The sequence below is a fragment of the Protobothrops mucrosquamatus genome, unplaced genomic scaffold (assembly GCF_001527695.2).
Source record: "Protobothrops mucrosquamatus isolate PMUCROS unplaced genomic scaffold, P.Mucros_1.0 scaffold212, whole genome shotgun sequence".
NCBI classification, from domain to species: Eukaryota; Metazoa; Chordata; class Lepidosauria; order Squamata; family Viperidae; genus Protobothrops; species Protobothrops mucrosquamatus.
The window spans coordinates 366,082-386,247 of NW_015386566.1; the positions used below are offsets into that span (position 1 = coordinate 366,082).

General features: G+C 41.5%; 1 protein-coding gene across 1 annotated transcript; it reads right to left on the reverse strand.

The window, feature by feature from the left end:
- Nucleotides 1–1,353: 1,353 nt before the first annotated feature.
- ZNF384 (zinc finger protein 384) lies at nt 1,354–18,380 on the reverse strand. The gene is made up of 9 exons (XM_029283747.1): nt 18,116–18,380; nt 16,040–16,110; nt 15,718–15,958; nt 14,924–15,248; nt 5,934–6,158; nt 5,202–5,384; nt 4,303–4,381; nt 2,440–2,598; nt 1,354–2,244 (listed from the first exon to the last, which is right to left on the reverse strand). The coding sequence occupies exons 1-9, from the start codon at nt 18,378–18,380 to the stop codon at nt 1,954–1,956; spliced, it is 1,839 nt and encodes a 612-aa protein (XP_029139580.1). The 3' UTR covers nt 1,354–1,953.
- Between the last annotated feature and the right edge of the window lie 1,786 nt (nt 18,381–20,166).

Consider the following 20,166-nt stretch of genomic DNA (forward strand, 5'->3'; position numbering starts at 1 on the left):
CACACACACACACACACACACACACACTCAAGTTCACCATAATCCCTGCAGCCAAAAGCACAATCTTGAAATGTTTATGCACCGTTTAGATTTCAATAGGACTTTGTGTGCCCTAGAAGGGGAAGGCAGGAGGGAGAAACATCTATCAGTTCTGGTCCAGCCCAAATGTGTGGGATCATCAAGTCACTCATGAATTTGTCCTCACACAATGCTACTTTTAGCAGACAGGTAAGCAGTGCAAATTGCACAGAAAGCAGTCTGCCCTGGACAAGCTCCATCATTACTGAGGGAAGAACAAGCAAACCTCATATTCTTGCCTTGGGTATCCATCTACTGCCAACAATGGGCAGAGTCTTCGTTTGTCTGGAAAGGCACCTGAACTGATTTGTTTTTATGCACCAATATTTGAAAATAAGTTCTTCCACTCTTTAATCTACAGCATTTGCAGGCCTATTAGAGACATTTTTTCCCCACTTAAATCCCAATTAGCTTTTGGGAACCTCTTTTTGTGCCTCTGTGGCCCAAGGAATAACCAGAATATTGAAATGAAGGAATAAGAAATTACAAGATTAAAGCAAGGGGGAAATACTTTGAAGATGAAGGCAGCAATCGAGTATGAAGGATAAAAATCAAGGACTGAAAATAAAAGTGTGCCAGGAAAATGTGGTTTTATAAACACGGATAGAAACAGTTACAGCAAGGACAGAGGCAGGCTGGATGGGGTTGAAGTGTGAATAGATATATCTATCCACTATTTGTATATAGATTTATATATATATATATTTATATTTATATATAAATTCAAGTGGGGAGAGGGCTTGAGTCTGTTGCTTGGAAAATTTTCCCTTTCAATTGGTCTCTCTGTGCAGTGCAGGAATGATTGTTTCCACCATTTCTTCTTCTCCACTGTTTACCCCTGGAGGATTCCTCTGATTCTTGCTCTCCAAGCATCACCATACTACAGCCATCTTATATCCAGCCTGGCTTGGCAGTAAGGACAGTGAAAGAGGCTTCTGGACCGCACGTAGAGAGAAGTAGACCAACAGTTCCCTTCCCCTGGGGCTTCTCCCAAAGACCTCCTTTGAGCCTTGGGTTCCAGACTGCACTTATTGCAGAGAGGGGGAGAGAGGGGAGTGAAGACAGAAAAACAACCCTCAGTCTCTTGGGGGAAAGGGGGAGGTTCATTTTGGCACTCTTACCACTAGGCATTTTTTTTTTTTTTGGTTTAGACTTGATGCCTGCAGCAGGCTTAACATTATGGTGGAGGTTAAACCACGTAAGTTTATACGTTGCAGTACCCACCTTCCCATCCCCAATTCTTCCTGAAGTTGGCTGGGAAAAGATTAGGCACTCCCCCCCTCCCCCCTAGCGTAATGGATTATGCAGACTCAGTCACTGGCAACATCCCATTACCTCCAAGGTTTTGTAAGCCGAACAACATTTGATGCCTAGAACAGGAGCAACCATTCTTCCTTCCTCCAGCTCACAGGAAAGAGAGGGTGAGGGAACGACATAACGAGTGAACGTTCTCCAGTCTACACCCCAAGAGAATCTTTGGAAGACTCCCAGTCACCCTCATTCACCTGCAATCAGTCATTACTGAAGCTCCTTTCATCCACTGGTATCCCCTCATTTCTCATCTCTGCTGGATACCTTATCAAGTGAGAGAGAAAGTGGGGTTCCCTTCATGAACAAGAGAGGCCTGTTGCAAGGGAGGAGCCCTCTTCTTGCACAAAGAGAGTTCTGTCCCGTTTACAAGGGGAAGGTTGTGCCTCTGGAGGCACTAATGGTAAAGCCAAGGAGTGGCCCTCTAAATTGATAGAATCCCCATTTCCCTCCCCCTAAGGGAAGCTGTCACAAGCTGCTGCATGAGGAGAGGCCGTCACAAAAGAACTGCCCTTGGGCACAGATGATGCAGGAGAAGTTTTCCACTCCCTTCTTCAGACACGGTCTCTAAGAACTGGAAAGGTGCTCCACTTGGATGGTGCTGGTGCTAACCGTGAGACAGATGTCTTTGTGGTGCTCCGAAGTTTTATAAGGGGTAAGGTCAAAAGAACACTGTGGGGGAGGATGGGACGGGTTTTCTCCAGATGGACCCCCTGCTGCTCCACTGCCCTGTGCTTGGAAGTGCTGCTGCTGTTGCGATGCTTGTGACTGAGCCTGGACTTGGGCTTGGACCACAGCCACCTGCTGCTGGGGGTCGGGGATGTTATGTTTCCGCATGTGTTTCATCAAATATGTTTCCTGAAGTGGAAAAGAGGCACAAAATAAAATCAGAACCATGCTTATAAGTGGAGAGACCAACTCTTCCATTTCACTGAGAGGATAGGGCGCACCCATGGGGCACAGCAGAAATCTGTTTCCCCGGCTCTCTTCTGGAGGGCAGTGGCCAAATGGTTCTCCCGTTGTCCCCCCCCCCTTCAATTGAGTTGTGCTTACCGAGGTATAGGCCCGATTGCACATGGAGCAGTTGTAAATCTTGGCATGCTTCACTGTGTGAGTGGCTAGATGAACCTCCAACGAGGTGGCATCTGTGTATGCTCGGTGGCAATTGTGGCACTTGAAGGGTTTGTCTTTATTGTGCTGCCTTCTGTGGGACTAGAGTGGTAGGGAGTGAGAAAAAGGGCAATGAGTTGAAACCTTGTACTGTCTTATCCCGTTTGGAGGTCTATTAATGTTACTCAAGAAACCGTCTCATCCGTTTGGGACAGGCTAGTCCCACTTTGTTGGCCGATGAGGCATGCTGCGGATCCCCTCAGTCAAGGAATTCTGGCTGGCAGGGTCCGGGAGAAGAGCCTTCTCTGCTGCAGCCCTGGTCCTTTGGAACATCCTGCCCCCTGAGGTGAGTTTACCTCTCACCCTCCTGACCTTCCACAAGAGCCTGAAGACCTGGCTGTGCCAGTTAGCTTGGGGGAGCACCACACTGGATGCGGTTGATCGACTAATAGCAGCTCCCATCTCCCTCCCCTGTACATTCTGTTCTTTTCCTCCCCATCTTTAAGTTTTGGTTACAATTTGTATTTTTGTTATGATTTTACATATTTGTATATATATATTTATGGTTTTACTTTGATGTTGTAAGCCGTCCAGAGTCGCCTTGCAGTTGAGATGGGCAGCAAACAAGTTTAATAAACAAAATAAATAATAATAAATAATGCCATTTCTTAAATAAAAATCATGCATGTATATGTGTACCCAGGCATGGGTGCTATTTATGTACCGGTATTTTCTAAGCCGGCAATTTTATGTAATATTTATATAACCACATCCCCTATCATTTGTTATGGTTTTATCTTGCCCAAATTTGTCCAAAATTTGCAGGTTACATCCAATTTACCTTCCCAAAGAACTAAGTTATACATTATGCTATTTCAAATGCCATGTATATAGACTTCAACTTAATACACAAAAACAAAGGCAAAGCCACAGCTGTGAGTTTATTGTTGCTAAGCAAATAAACAATCAAATAAATGTGTTAGTATTATTAAAATCTATTAAAGCTGAGCAGTATAGCTGTGGTTGCCACACATGCTTCCTCTTGGCAACAAATCTGGGAACTGAAGGTAGCAAGCAAGACCTAAAACATATTTAAGCATATTTAAATTAAGATCTGTACTGGTTGTAGGAATAACATCCTCTGGTAATTTTTGAACAAGGGCCTTAGCAAGGTTGGATTCTTTATCTGTGACATTTGATAAAGTAGTTCCTTTGAATCACCAGTCTCCTCTTAACCCAATAAAAACAGATTCTCAGGATCACATTTATTGTTCTTCAAAACTATTTAGGTTTGTCATAGTATCAGGCTACTGGTCACATAATGTTAGATTTTCTTAACAGTAACTGTTGATATAAACTGTATGATTACAAAAGTTAAAAACAAAATCAAATGACACATTGTAACAAACAAACAAACAAACAAACTTTCCTCCCTATATATAAATGTCAACTTTCTTTTGCTTACTTTGATTCAAAGCTACCCACTGATTAGGATCGTATTTAAACAGTCTACAATGTCTAGTGAGCAATTTTTTTACCTTTACTAATAACAACTACGGATTGGATGGTGATTACTAGTAATTCAACACTGATTCCAATGAAATAAAAAGGAATTAAGTACAACATCCTTAAAATGTGGTTTCCAGTTTATGAATAATTGCACAGATGTTCAGCCTGGATTAAAAATAGAATGCTGGCAGGGAAAGGATGGAGGACTCCCCAATGCTTTCCAACCACAATCCGAAGTTGTTGGATATTTGGGTCAATTCTTTTAGAGACTAACCTAGAGGAAGCTTAAAGCCTTACCTGCAAATTTGAAAGTTGCGTGAAAGCTTTTTCACAGCCAGGGTGAGCACATTTATAGGGTCGATCTCCAGTATGAATCCTATTGCAAAAAGGATAGAGAGACAAGATTAGCAGGAGAAAAGTCAGTACAGAAACCCACTCCCAGATGTTCTGAAGATGCCCTCCAGCTGAGCTAGGCAAGCAAGAGACGCACCGCCCTTCACCAACTTATTTCCTGGTTTCCTTGATCAAGCCACATGCCACCTCCTTCCCAGTCCAGCTTAGCTAACTAAGCTCAGAAGGAAAGCCCGCAAGAGCATGCAGCAACAAAAGGAGAGGGACAAGCAGCTCACAGGCAAGAGGCAAACTTTCAGTTACTCCAGCCACCTGTGGCAGTACCAGGGCAAAGGACTGGAGAACAGGATCTCAGTCCAAACTGAAGTTGCTTCTCTTAATTCTGCCCTCCACCATGCCAAAGGATGTACTTGCTCACGCACATTTGCAATGCCTGCCAAAATAACTAAGGAAATCATATATTTATCCTCTAAAGTATCAAGGAACATTGTCATACATTCCACAGGTACAGTGCCACTTCTTTATTCCCTGTAGCTTCATGCCCTTCTAGTGCATGCCTGCCTCTCTCTCTCTCTCTCTCTCTCTCTCTCTCTCTCTCTCTCTCTCTCTCTCTGAGACCCGCTAGTGAAAGAGGGTTTCCCTGGGCCAATACATCCTACCCTGGCATGGTCAGTGTCTCCTCTGCAGCCCCCACTCCTTCCTCTCTGGCGGGCCACATCTTTCCAATTGACAGGGCTGGCTTCATCTCCCCCTCCCTCCTTGCATGCTTGGCGTGTGTGCTCCAAAATAGTGCATGCTGACGGCACGGGGGGCCAGGCTGGGCCCCCAGCCTCCTTGGCCCTTACCGTGTGTGCTGCTGTAGGTGGGAGAGCTGGCGGAACGCCTTCTGGCAGTAACGGCACGTGTAGGGTTTGACCCCCGAATGGATGCGGAGGTGCTGGGCCAGGTAGGACGTGTTGGCGAAGCTCTTGGAGCAGTGAGGGCACTTGTGTGGCTTGACAACCGCCGTGTGGAGCTTGGAGTGGATCCTGCCGAAGAGGAGGAGCAGGGGCAGCAGTTGGACATGACCGCCAGCAGGCTAGCAATGACAACATGAGGAATGGTACCATGCTGTCTCACTACAGTGGAGGAAAACCAAGTGGGATACTTGCCCTGAACTCCACAAAAGGGAATGCAAGACCCGGAGGCCAGAGAGAGGAGTTGGGAGTGGTGGGAGTGTGTGTATGAGAAATCCCAGGCTGGGGAAGCAAGGTGAAGAAGCTGCTCAGCAAGTGTTTTTGTGATGTGAAGTGGGGAGGCTGTCAGTCCTGCACCTACAGATTTCAGTCTCCCAGACATCATAAGAACTCCTGTCTCTGACGACCCAATAAGCCTCTCCATTTTCTCAGACTGTTCTTTGGCAAAGGAGCAGATAGCATACATTAAGAGGCCCCTCTGCTCTCTGCACAAAATAAGCATGGACCAACTGGCAGGAAATGGCCGAGATGCTCTGAGCAGTCTCCCCATGGGCACTTGCCTCATGCTACGATGTTGACAGCATGCATCATGGATGTCTCCCCAGTCTCACTGGACCTTACCGTGTGTGCTGCTGTAGATGTGAGAGTTGGCGGAAGGCTTTCTGGCAGTAGCTGCAGGTGTAGGGCTTAGCTCCTGAATGGATGCGTATATGTTGGGCCAGGTAGGAGCTGTTCGCAAAACTCTTGGAGCAGTGAGGGCACTTGTGTGGCTTTGCCTCGGTGTGGGACTTGGAGTGGATCTGCATTTCTGACTTGGAGTAAAATGTCAGGGAACACATCCGGCACCTGAGACCAGGTTGAGGGGGAAAGAGACAGAGTCACTCACGGACAGCCCAATATCTATATCCCTAGGATCCTCCACAACTGATCAGAAAGATTCTATCACTTGAAAGAAGGCTGCCCCCATCCAGTCCTGACCAATTCTGTTAAGAGGTAAAGGAATAAAACTGATTCAGATTCAGCTTTTTCAGGAAGGCCTTCCTTAGTTTAGGCTGCCTGGGAATAGTAAAAGTACTACGGTAGCTCAGCACACATCTGGAGACTATCAGGCTGGGAGCAGTTGATCTTCCTTTAAACTAAAGAAACTAGAACAAGTACCAGGAAAGACATAGCCAATTAAAAGTATTTTTGTGCTCATTTTTTAATCACCATGGAATTTGAAACTTAAAAGATTCTTTCTCAACTTGATGTTGAGAAGGATGTTTTGTACTACAATTTGTTAATCCCGAGCCAACACACTAACATTTCAAAATGCTCCTATCCGCTTCTAAACAGTGCGGACATTTCAGATTGTAAATATTTGTTTTAGAGATTTCTAATACAAATAAAGCCATAACATCATTTCAAGACGTACATGTTGCAAATCATAGATTACATTTCAATTATACAATGGAGGACATAAATATTTTATTTTTTTTAATGCTTTAGGGTCTGAAAGTGTTAGAAAGTATTCATATTGGATGGATGGATGGATGGAAGGATAGATGGCATGTTACTGTATGTTGGTAACTTTCAAGTTTATATTCTCCTCAGGCTTATAGAAAAGGAGAGAAGCTATACTTGAGTAAAACATCCCTATCACAGTTAGAAGAAGATAACCCAGATAGCAGGAGTCATGATAAAGTTTTTTATATAAAAATTGTGGTATTTCCTAAGTAATTACCAGTAGAAACAAAGTGTTTAAAAACAGAAAACTAGAGTTTAATAGTTTTCCTCTCATGCAGGGAATCATGACTCATGCAAGAGTAACATTTTATCTTAGAGTCCCCAGTCCTTGACGTAAACTAATGAATGAAAATCCTTCTCCCGTTTTCTCATTCAGTTTCTGGCTAAGACCCATTCAGCAGGCAGAACTGACAGAAGCCAATACAAATATGGTTGACAACACTGAAGGCCACACCTCAGGAATACCTGGATGCAGTGCTTGAAGTGCAATCAACTATTCATTGAAAAATAGAATAAATATTAGTTATTCAGTATGTCTGAACTCTGAATGAATAAAATAGCCAATCTTAGAAAATCAATGAGTCCAGGCTTTTAAAAATATAAAGTTTACTTTTTAGGATTTAAGAATGAAGTTAATCCATCAGAAATGTGTATTATATACAGTATATACTCTTCGATTCTCTCTCTATATATATATGCACCAATAAAATTAATGTGTGTGTGTGTATAGTTTTATATATATATATAAAACGTTATAGTGGAATTAATAAACAATGTAAAAAAATGTTGGGCATCAGATATTTTTTGTTCTGGCACTATAAAAAAATTGAGGGCTCCTTAACTTATGTGCTTTGGTTTTGTCAAGCCATAACTTCAAATAAAACTATATATTAATACAAATTTGGAAAGATATATAATAAAGGCATAAATGAGATGGAAAATCATACTTTTAAAATATGGATTTTTTCATTTGATGAAGAGCTGTAATCCACTGAGCCTGTGGTTCAGCAAAGAGAATAATCATTCATAAATAGAAACATACATTCTTGTGATTTGAAGGAATAAATTTGGGAAATGAATCTGTTATCTAATTTGAAAAAAACTTCATATTCTAAAAATGAGAAGATGAAGAAATACGTTTCTAGATTTAGATTTAATGGTAAGTTTAAGGACTTACCATTGACATGACAGCAGTGTTCCAATACCTAAGGGGCTGCCACAAAGAGGGGGTCAACCTATTCTCCAAAGTATTTGAAGGCAGGACAAGAAACAATGGATGGAAACTAATCAAGGAGAGAACCAATCTAAAATTAAGGAAAAATTTCCTGACAGTTAGAACAATTAATCAGTGTAATGACTTGCCTGCAGAAGTTGTAAGTGTTTCAACACTGGAGGTTTTTAAGAAGAGACTGGATAACCATTTGTCTGGAATGGTATAGGGTCTCTTGCTTGAGCAGAGGTTGGACTAGAAGACCTCCAAGGTCCCTTCCAACTCTGTTATTTCGTTATTCTGACTGAATTAATATTATACAATACTAAATTACTAGATCAGGGGTGTCAAACTGCCGGCCTGGGGCCGGAAGCTGCGCCCACCCCATTGCCGGCAATGGCAAAACAGTCCTGATACATCGCGCAATGTCACATGATGTTGCGAGTTTGACATGTCTGTACTAGATGAAAAATGCATATATTTACTTTAATTAGGTTTTTAAACCTTTCTATTATGTTCAATTCTTTTCAGTCATTATAGTATATACAAGGTGTTTCTAAGACCAGACAGCCCAAATAAATGGTAACATAAAAACTCATGAAAACCTTGCACAGGATCATAGAATTATAAAGCTATAAAGGGACTTTGGAGAGGGAGTCCTTCTACCATCCCAGACAAATGTCCAATCTTTTCTTGAAAGCCTCCAGTGATGGAACTCCCGCAACTCCAGGAGGCAAGCTGTTCCATTGGCTAATTGTTCTGTCAAGAAATTTATGTTTCAGGTAGGATATCTCTTTAACAAGCTTCTACCCGTTGCTTCTTGTTCTACCCTCAGGTCCTAATAAATACATAAGTAATAAAAATATGATCCTTATATTTTTAACCAAAGTATCATGAAAAATGTGCTACTCATGGATAAGCCAACTTTCAAAAATGTTGTTATGTTTTAATTTTCATTATTAGCTTATCCAATAGTGCCACATTTTTCATGGTATTTTTGAAAATCTGAGGGCTGGCTTATCTGTCAATATTTATTGTATGTATGTATGTATGTATGTATGTATGTATGTATGTATGTATGTATATATATACTTTTTATGGATAATCATAGATAAGCTTATAGATAAGCAGGCAACAGAATTTCATTTTTAATGTGTGCCAGTGTGCCCACAGTAAAAAAAAATGACAATTAAAGTTATCTTATTTGCCAATTTGGGGGGGGGTATTTTTGTACCTAAAATACATAGCTTATGTGCAAATATATTTGGTAATAGTAGCAGAATATTATATAGCCCAATACAATGCAACAACTTACAACTTTCTGATAAGCCTCAACTTCTGCAGCAGTGGAACTATCTTTCACAAATGCATTCTAAGCTTCTTTAGAGCATATGTAAAATAAGAACAAACATATTCCCAATAAAGCAAATATTCTCAACAAAGAGGTATAATTGCACTCAATACCCTGATTTCTAAATTAAAGTTTGGTATAGTAGAATCTCTCCACTAATCAGTTGTGCTCTTGTTAATCTCACCTTGCTGTGGTGCTCCAGATTCTAGAAAGAATATTCTGAACATAAAGCAATTAAAAGTCATAATTACCCCAACTTAAAAAGACCAAATTGCAGGGAAATGTCTTGATTCGTGGACTAAAAATGGCCAGCGTAAGGATAAATATAATCCCCTGCATTCCATAAGATAAGGAGAAAAAACCCTCTCACATGTCTGGAATCTAGGAGAGACTCCTATGTCAAGTTTAGTACACAGATTTATATTGAGATAAGTAGTTCCCTGCTTAGAGCTTTAAAGATAGTTAACTATTTGGAATTTAGCTGAAAACACAATTGGCAACCAGAACAGACTTTTCAACACAGGCAAATACACAGTACTATGTATCCAGCGGGTGCTGCCTTTTGCTCTGCCTGAAGCACTACATAAAACATGCTGCAGTAATAAAATCGTGATGTAACAAAGGTAGGTATGGGTAATCACTGGCAGATCTGATTGGATTAAGAACAGACATATCTGGCATACTTTTGCTTATGAAAACATACTAGCTGCCATTTCCACTTCCTCAAAGATGGCAGGGAGTCTAGGGAACCTTCCCTGACCAAGAAGCCATTCTTTCAGGAGTAAATTTTAGTTTAAATAGGCTAAATATCAGCCTAGACTTGTTGAAGTCACCTTGTTCCAAAGTTATGGATAGCCTCCCATAACAGTTCTATATAAATTAATAAGCAGCAAAAGGGAATATAATAGTCTAACACTATAGACCAGGGTTGTCAAACTCACAACCTCACGTGACGTGTTGCGACGTATCACAACTTTTTTTCCATTGCCGGCAATGGGGTGGGCGCGGTTTCACCACGACGCATCCGGCCCGTGGGCTAGCAGTTTGACACCCCTGCTATAGACCAAGAAGGCAAAAAAGTCTTCTGAAGGCCAACTCAAAGCCTATTAACACACACATATCCATAAAAGACAGGGCTAAAAATGTGGACACTTTTTCATTTTTTTTGGGGGGGGGGGAGAGATCAGGGAATTTTTAAAATGGATGCCTAAACCTTGGAGATAAAAAAAAATGAAATTCACTCTTTAAATACCCAAAAGCCATCCCACAAATTACCTACACCAAGCGTCACCGTGGCTGATTTGTCTACATAAAACAGACTTTAGATCTTATTTTCAAGACATTTTGTCCACATCTTTTCAGCTACATAAGCTAAAAGGAATCTAATATAACAGGGACCACTAATTTCAAATGATTTCACCAGATCTAATATGAGAACGAGAGTCCAGATTTAATCAGTTGAGTAGTTAAATCTAATTTCTTAAAAAAATTGAGCTATGATATCAATAGAAGGAAATTGACACTTATAACCCCAGATGATCTAGCTATGTAATGTATGGTTGGGACCAGAAATTACCCCTTCATCTTCCCCATCAACATAAAGCTTGTACAGAAAACAGCAATAACCTAGAAAGTATGAGAGGTGGCGAACAGGAGCTGCCAGCATTATAACTCAGACACATAGAATTGTTTCCTGTGGGGACTATTTCAAGAGTTTCAATGAATTCCCAGTCAATGACTTAACCTCAATTGAGTCATTCTTTGGGTTCATTAATTATTACACCTAAAAGTCTATAGGAATTTTGGCAGCTATAGTCTTGCACATCATACTGTAATCTAAACAAGCCAAAACTGCTGAGCCTGTTGCCACTGGCTCCTTGTTGTATACTCCACTCTTTTTGGATCTGATGCGCCCTTCTGAATGGCACAGAAGTGCCAATGAAGGAAGCAAAAAGAACTTTACACCTGAAAACTATATTGGTTATTTAAACTGCCAGTATATTATATAAATGCTGAGGTTCTGGGGTATTTATGAACTCTATCAAACAGAAAATAAGATTTTTGCAATCAAAGTTTAGTACAGAAGATATAGTTAAAGAAAAATGTGAAGGAATCTTCAAGGTTGTTTTTTTTTTTTTAATTGGCAAAGACTTTACCTAGTATGAAAAGATTTTGAAAAAGAAATATTTTACTTACACTGTAAAGAAAATTTATCCCTGTCCCTAACGGTTTCCATAGAACATTTGGGCAAAAATACTATTATGATATACATGAAAACTGACAAAACACTTATAATATAGTTTTTAAAATACATAGCCTTATTGGGAATCTAATCATTCTATTCCTCTGTAGGGTTGTAACACTTCAGACCCTGACTATTTGTCCTTTTTGGGGTACTTACTGTATGACCATTTTTTCTCATAAATGCTTTTCTTTGACCAATAACCATTTTCTTGGGTTTCTGCTTTGCAGATTATGAGTCTTTCATGACACTTCTAAATCTGCTCTTCCACATAGGCTATAGTAACCTTCAAGACATTTTTCTCCTTTTTATCCATATTTTGGGATACCATTTAATTATATTCCTTAAATATTTTTCCCAAAATTATATTAACATATAAATTTAAAATTTGAAAGAACAAAGCTATAACAAAACAAGACCCAACCATATGAGTTAAAAAAACATTAAAATTCATCTCTTTTCAAATAGACTTTAAGGCAGGGGTGTCAAACTCAATTTCATTGAGGGCCGCATCAGTATTGCGGTTGCCCTCAGGGGGCCGGGTGGGTGTGGCCAGGGTGGGTGCGGCCTACTTGGTGGGTTTGATTGGAGTGGGTGAGGCCTACTGGGTGGGCGTGGCCAGTTCTACATCGTTCGCGTCAATGGTGCCTGTGGGGGACTGGGCAGGAGTGGGATAGATCTGAGGGTCTCTGGCAGAAGGGGGTGGGACCAGGGCAAGTGCCAAGGCATGGTCCACTGGAGGAGCCTCACTGTTCCTCTCAGGCCATGGGGGGGGGGCTTATGGAGCTAAGACTGAATGTGTTTCAGCATAGATGGCCACCATAAAATTGTACATTGATTCCCGGCTGGCTTGGGCCAGGGCCAAGGCAGCGGGGGCCATTCCCTCACTGTTTCCAGGATGGCTTCGCGGGCCACATGAAACCACTTTGCGGGCCGCATCTGGCCCCCGGGCCTTGTGTTTGACATGTCTGCTTTAAGGAGTGCAAAATACATGAAGTAATATTCTCTGATGAACTAGTTTCATTTTTTAAATTTATAGTGTATATTTCACATTTTTTAAAGCCTGGACTCATTGATTTTTCAAAATTGGATATTCCAATTCTTCCCCTCACAGATCAAATATATAGCAAATGCTAACTTTTATTTTACTTTTAATGTGTTGTAACACTGAATTATTGGTTTCAATTCAAGCACAGTATTTCTTAAGAGTACAATAGATGCAGGCATCTCAGATAGCTAAAGCATCTGGGTTATATATGGCTCATTTAATATATGTTTCAGTTGTATGTACAAGCAGTCCTCGACTTACGACCACAATTGGGACCGGAACCTCCATTGCTAAGTAAGGCCTTGTTAAGCTAGTTGAGCCCTTGTTAAGCTAGTTGTGTCATGGTTGTTAAGCGAATCACTGCAGATGTTAAGTGGATTATGTGATCATTAAGCAAATCCATCTTCCCCCTCGAGTTTGCTCGTCAGAAGTTGGCTGGGAGGTTGCAAAAGATGATCACTTGACCACGGGACGCTGCAATCATAATAAAACCATGCTAGTGGCCAAGGGCCTGAATTCTGATCATACAACTGTAGAGGCACCGCAATGGTCCTAAGTGTGAGGACTAGTAGCGAGTCACTTTTTTCATTGGTATTGTAAGAGTTGCTAAACAAATAGTTGTTACGTCTTTACTGTATTGCTGAGCTATGTTGAAGACAAATTAAAAAAACTATCTCTCAAATTCTGTAAAACTACCATTAAAATCAGCTATGCAAATTCCTCTTTCAGCCCAAATATTCCAATAGAACTTCATTCCTGCTATTTTCAAATTTGACTTATACCACATTGTCAGCTTTTCACGTTATTCAGAATCAAACTGCTTACCTGCTATTAAGCAAATATGACTAGCAGCTTTCAAACTAAGAAAGATCTTGGTTTAATATACCTAGATCTTAACATTTGCCATGATTTGAAAGGCATTCCATATTTGCTTTCTAAATGACCCCAGAGAAGAAAATAATCATAATATCTCTCATTCCCGAAAAATACAGATATTAAGCCAAATGATATCGTTAAAACTGTGTAAGACTCCTGTAATTTCTTGATGGCCTCTCATCCAATTACTAGGCAAATCTATCTCTGCTTAGCTTTTCCAATATCAGTTGATATTTATTAGATGCTGCCATCTGACATGACATAAAATTCATATAAACGGTATTTCCAGTATTCCACTATATGTGAAAAAATATACATCAACTTATAAATGCGCAAATCAATAAATCAATTTTCCTTATGGTCACCAACACAAATTCTATGTACAAAGTGCATTTCTCATTAACAAGGATGCTACAAGTACAAATGTCGCTTTAAAGACAATTGTAAGAGAAACAGGGCAAGGCAAATTAATATATTTGGAAACACTCAGTATCACAAGTGCAATATTCCCACACTGACAAATAAATAAGCTTCCTCCAAAAAGACATTAATTTCAAACACAGCCTACTGTGCTACATGCTAAAAGTAGGATTTTTGGTTTGTGGGACCATAGTGCCTCTTCCCAAGCCCAGTCCGTTCAGCAATATCCATAGTACAAATTATCTTGGAGATATATTCTTCAGAAGAATATTATTGCATTCATACAAGCAATCCAACTATGCTATTACATTAAAATACTTTATCAATCCCCAAACAAGGACAACACAACCATCCAGTCTACTACAGTTTTGTCAGACAAAATTAGATACCATAATATGATCATAGCCCTTGATAATTTTCACTAGCGCCTCAAGAGTTTAATGTATTCACTAGCAATACCAGAACCAGACATAAGTACTTTGTTCAGGTATTTCAGGTGGAAAAGAGTGGATAAATCATGAAATAAACTTCGACGGCTATACAAAGTTTACTACTGCCAGAAAGAGTAAAACTGTAACTCACATAATGGAGTCATGAGGGACAGACTAAATTCACATAGGTTGTTCTGGCATGCAGTTGCATATAACATTATGTTAATTTAAAGATCAACTTACAAAATCAACTACATTATAAAAGCCAGCCAGTGACAAGTTATTGTTCAGTATAACCCTGCTAGGTTCTATTGCATACTTCCCTCTTACCTAAATCACAAGTAAACCAGAAGCGCAATGAACTAGAATGCCACATCATGGAAGAAGACAGTTCCCCTGTAATTCAAATGAAATACTACTTGTTCATATGCATTCTTGTGAAATCTGCCCAGAGCCTTTTGAGTTGGGTAGGCTATAAAAACTGTCAAATAAATAAAATGCAGGATTTCAAATCCCCGCAATCTCACCTGTATGTCTTGCCATCCTTGTGCTGGTCTTCTTCATCTTCATGGGGTAGCACAAAAGGATCACTCATCTCCGGCAGGCCAGTTTCCTGCAGCCGCTTCTTTTTTCTTCCCCTGGGAGCCTTAGGGATGATACTGCCAGCAGCACTCACTGCCCCACCCTCTGCAAGGATGCCCTTCTTAGAAAGGTCAGGTACTACTTGGAGAGCTGCCTGGGAACCAGGAGGAAGAGCTGAGACAATCATGGGTGCAGAAATGGGAAAGGTTTGCACAGAAGACGCTGTGGTCATCAGAGATCCAGAGGGAGAAGTTATCACCAGACCAGGTCCTGTATGAGAGAAAACAGAAGGATCGTTTCAAATCCTATAAGTCCTAATCCACCTTTCAGCGTGTCAAAGAAAGGAAACCATATTAATATAATTATGTATAATTGCTACTGGGCTAGGCCTGCAGCGCTCAAATTTAAATGCTCACGCACGAGCTTCATCCTAAAACCCTGGATCTACCTCTCTCTGTTGCTGCAAAAAAATTCAGAGGAGGAAAAAAAAAGGTATGAATGCAAGCTTCACTAAAGCCACACACCCAGGCAAGTGTGATTCTACTTCCTAGACTAGATCGGCTGTTATCTAGATGGAAAACTGAAGACACATATTTTATGATACAGCAATATTTAGGTCACATTACACATTTAATCAGAATGCCCTTTTTCCAATGTCTAAGAAAAGCTTAACTATATTCTTTTCTCAAGGACAACCTAAAACATTGAGTTAGCAACTAAGCCATCTAAATTACCCCACCTGTTGTCATGAGCCCAGTAGACTGCACTGGTACCACTGTGATGTTCTGTGTTACTGACGTCTGGCTGACTGGGGTAAGATGTTCTGGCTTGGTGTCAGAATCCATAGAAATGTTGGTGGGAAGAGCCACAGAAGTGGGTACAGTCAGTAAAGTAGGATAGTGTGGAGGAGCCAGACCACAGCTCTTTTCTGAGGGCAACAACTGCTCCTTCATCTTGTTAATGAACATGCTGTTGTCAATCTAAAGAGAAAGTGGAAAAGTTTCAGAACAGTCACGGGCCGAACTTCATAAAAAGCAATTTACATATCCGATATTGCTTACCTGTCCCGAGACTGTGGGCACTGCTGGCCAGAAATACGGTGAGGAGTTGAAGTGAGATTCTTCCATTCTAGCTGGGAGACATAAAGATACAAAGCTGGTTGTCAAACTATGCAATATCTATATGGTACTGAGAACCATCTTGATTCCTCCACAATACCAGTTCTGGTTCTGAGACTTTGTTCATTGTAAACAAATTTACTAGCATGTTCTGATGTTTTAAACATTAAAATATCTCTCAAATTTCCCAAGCATCATCTAAAGGAAATCATGCTTCACATAGTTACAATTTTCATGAAAAGACATGGTATGAATATATAAATATTCCAATTTCTCAGTATCTTTCAAAAATATTGATAAGACGGCAAACAAAACATAGCAGCAAGATGTTTGCAATCACTAGAAATGACTGACTCTCCATTTTAACACAAAGAACTGGCAAAGGACATTGCACCTCAATGTTGTGAATCTACCAATGTACCAAATACTGGGAGTTTGCAAGAACCGATCTTGTTTAATTCTCTGGCATACAATGAGGGACACAAATTATATGCTGAAAACTGCATTCCCAGGTAATTTTTTAATCCTTCAGAAAACATTTTACAAATTATGTAGGAGAGGTGGAACTATCTTTCTAATTCTGTTGAGGAAGTTGCACTATTGGATTTCATACTCAATCAGCCACAAATAACCATATCCTAATTCTGGACACTATCTCCAGTTGTGGCAAAAAGTCCTGGTTCAGATTCCTGTATTTCTGCACTCACCTGCCAATAGAATACTATACACAGCTTCTAAAATTATGATGAGTGATGTAATGTAGTCCCTATTCCCTTCACTTTGCAAAATCTCAGACTGCTATATTTTTAATCGAACAAGTTAAAAGAAACTCTCAGTGCTACACAATTGTGAAATAATCTTTGATCTAAAAACTTGATAGTAGAAAAGCAAGATCTATGGCTTGAAAACTCCTGATCACACAGCTTTTACAAAGTTTACATAGCATGACACAAGACATACCAGGAACATGCCACTTAAATTACTTATTCAAATTTCAGTAGCCTCCAACTTCTGATAGAGCTCACAATGGATTTAGTTTCTGTTGTGCTGAAGGATAACTAAGGAGCAATTAAAAAACAAATATTCTTGGTTTCATTAAAATGGCCAAAATTTAATAAACATGTTTTAGGCTGAACTTTGAAATATTCAAGGCATGTATTATGTTATCTAACACTTATATTAGCAGATCACAACTAGTTAGCAACCCATTCCTACACTCTCAAACATCCCACAGAAAAACCGTGCTGTTCTTTAAAGGCAGTTTTCAGCCTAAAAATGCTAAAATTGTAGATGAAACATACCAAAAGCCTGCTATAACTATTCAAAAATGAACAATCGATGAATTCTACAATTGTAGTGCTAGACTATTTCTTTCCTGGAAATCTGTATTACATCTCCATCTTTCTCCCAATCTCATCTTGTGGACATGCACCTGTTTCGAGGAACTAGACTTCAAAGACAAATGTCAAACAAGATCATTTAAGTATCCCAAGCACAGGCCTAAATGTCTATCACATTCTGAAATCAAGTATAATTAAATGTGTGCATATATGGGGGAGAATCTAAAGAAACCATCTACAGAAAATATAGCTGAGGAAATTAGATCTATACCGTTCTGAAATACGTTATGTTAGATCAAGCCATGAGTGTACAAAGCCCGACCCCCATGCTCCAGGGAAGCCCACAAGCAAGTTAGGGAGCCACCGATCCTCCCTTTTCCTTTGGCAACGTTATTCAGAGGAATGCAGGCTTTGAACCCCCAGGGTCTCCATAAAAACTAAAACTGTCAACAGCCAATGATAGGCTTTATTTTGTCTGCAGAGGATCACGATGCACGCTACGAAGAACAACTTTCCTCCAGTCGGTCCCAAGTCATGATCAATTTCCCTCCCGCCTTCGAGGCACCAGAGATCGAAGCCATCGGTGAGGAGCCAGAGGAAAACCAGAGCCCCCAACCCCAGGACCCCTCGCCCACATCCGCACCCCCAGCTCCCTTCGCGCCCTTTCGCTGGCACTGACCCCGCCCGCGGCCCCTCGCTCTCCGGCTCGCCCGGGCTGACGCGGGGAATAGTGGTCGAGATGACGCGGAGTCCAGCGGCGCACGGGCCACCAGTTGCGATGGGACAGCCCCGGAACCTCCGCCTCCACCTCCGCCACCCGCCGCCGCTCCCCCGGAGAGCCAGGCGGACAGCAGGCAGCCCTTTTCTTCCGCTTCCGAGTGATTTAATCCCGGAAGTCCTCCTTGTCGAGGAAAGCCACTCATATTCTCCCGCCCGCTGCCCATTCATCTGCCCCTCCCGGCCCCCGAAGACAGACCCCCCAGCCTCTGGCCCAAGTGGCGGCAACGGCAACCTCCTCCTCACCGGAAAAGGGAGCAAAACATCACTTCCGAGTTGAGGAGGTGGTGTTTGAGTTAACACTTCCGGGGCATTGAAGCGGAGGGCTGTAAATCGCTTCACAGCTTATCGGAAGCGGCGTGGTTTCTGGCGGCATTTAAGGAAGAGCATGTTTCTCCCTTTCTTGCATTGAATATTTGGTCTAAATGTAAAAGAGGCTCAGCTTATAGAGCCTGGCAAAGATCCGTAAATATGGTCGAATTCCTGTACCCTGTAGCTCTTGCGGAAAGAGACTTCAGAATGTCATACAGCTTCGTCAAGGCTGTAGGAGAGATAAGGCCGTCATAGACACTTGGAAAGAAAGGCTAAAAATCAACAAGTGTTGGCAGAGCTCCTTGCAATTCGAAGTCTCATTTAGAGAATAGCCGTGTATACTGTTTACCCATCCAGCAACATGGCTTGTATGGATGAATACATTGACCAGTTAGCAGCTGAAATACAAACACCTGAGCCAGCCCAGAGGGTTGCTCACAACATCCTGGATGAACCAATCACTGAAGCATCAAATAAGTATCTGCTAAAGCCTTTACTGCCAGGGAAAGATGAATCTTCCCCTCCACCTCATGAAGGCAAGGTGAGAAAAAGGAAGGCCATTGTGGACGAATCTGACCCACATCCCCTCTCCAAAACTTTTTGAACGACTCAGGACTCTCAGAAGGAGATCCTAGACTTGTTTGATCCAGAACAAAACAAAAAGACAGGCAAGCTTGTCTTCAGGCAGACATCAAAGGCAATAGGGAACTATCTGTGGGGTTGGCAGATAGATGTACCTCAAGGTCATCCCCAGAGTGCAGACGCAAGGGCTTTCTTAGAGGGTGTGCACCCCCAGATCTGCCAGAAGCTCACAGAAGAGATTCGGGCTCTCAGAGGTGTCAAATTCCAGCTGGTGCTAAAGGTTGATCTCTGAAAAGACAGTGAAGAGTGCATAGATGCTACGCTTCGTCACAAACAGGAAGCTGTCTTGCAGAACCACGAGATCAGCATGGCACTATACAAGGCATTCCCCATTATTCAGGAGACACTTGAGAAATGGACCCAGAGAGGCTCCGGTTGGGTGGTTGAAAGAATGCAGACTCTCTGGCTGAACATTGCCCGGTACCAACCCTTCCGAAGTGGCTCCTATATCCCACTACCATCTGTGGTGAGAAACAAAAAGGCGGTCATAAACGTGAAAAACAAAGATGACCACTGAGGTGGGCACTCTGCTCTGTTCCCTGCAAATGACCACATGGACAGAACCTCCAAATACCCCACTCAGGACAGCCTTGATTTCACTGGGATTGAAGCCTCCAAACCCATCTCCCAGATCCAGAGAGTAGAAAAACAGAACAATTTAGTCATCAATGTCTTGGGCTGGGACAAGGGCATCATCATTCACCGGCTTAGCCATCAGCCAGAAAACCTACCCAGGATCAACCTTTTGCTGATTGAGAAGGATGATAAGTTCCACTACACATGGGTGAAAGATCTCAACAGATTGCTGCATGATCAAAGTAAGCATCAAGAGCGCAAACATTGTGAGCGCCGCTTCCACAGCTACACCAGAGAAGACCTGCTGAAACCCACAAGCCTGATTGCTGTGGGATTGGGCAGATGGCAGGAAAGAGGTGATGCCAGGAAAAGGTAAAAATAAGCTTTTCTTCAAGAACTGCTACAAAGAGCTCCCAGTCCCAT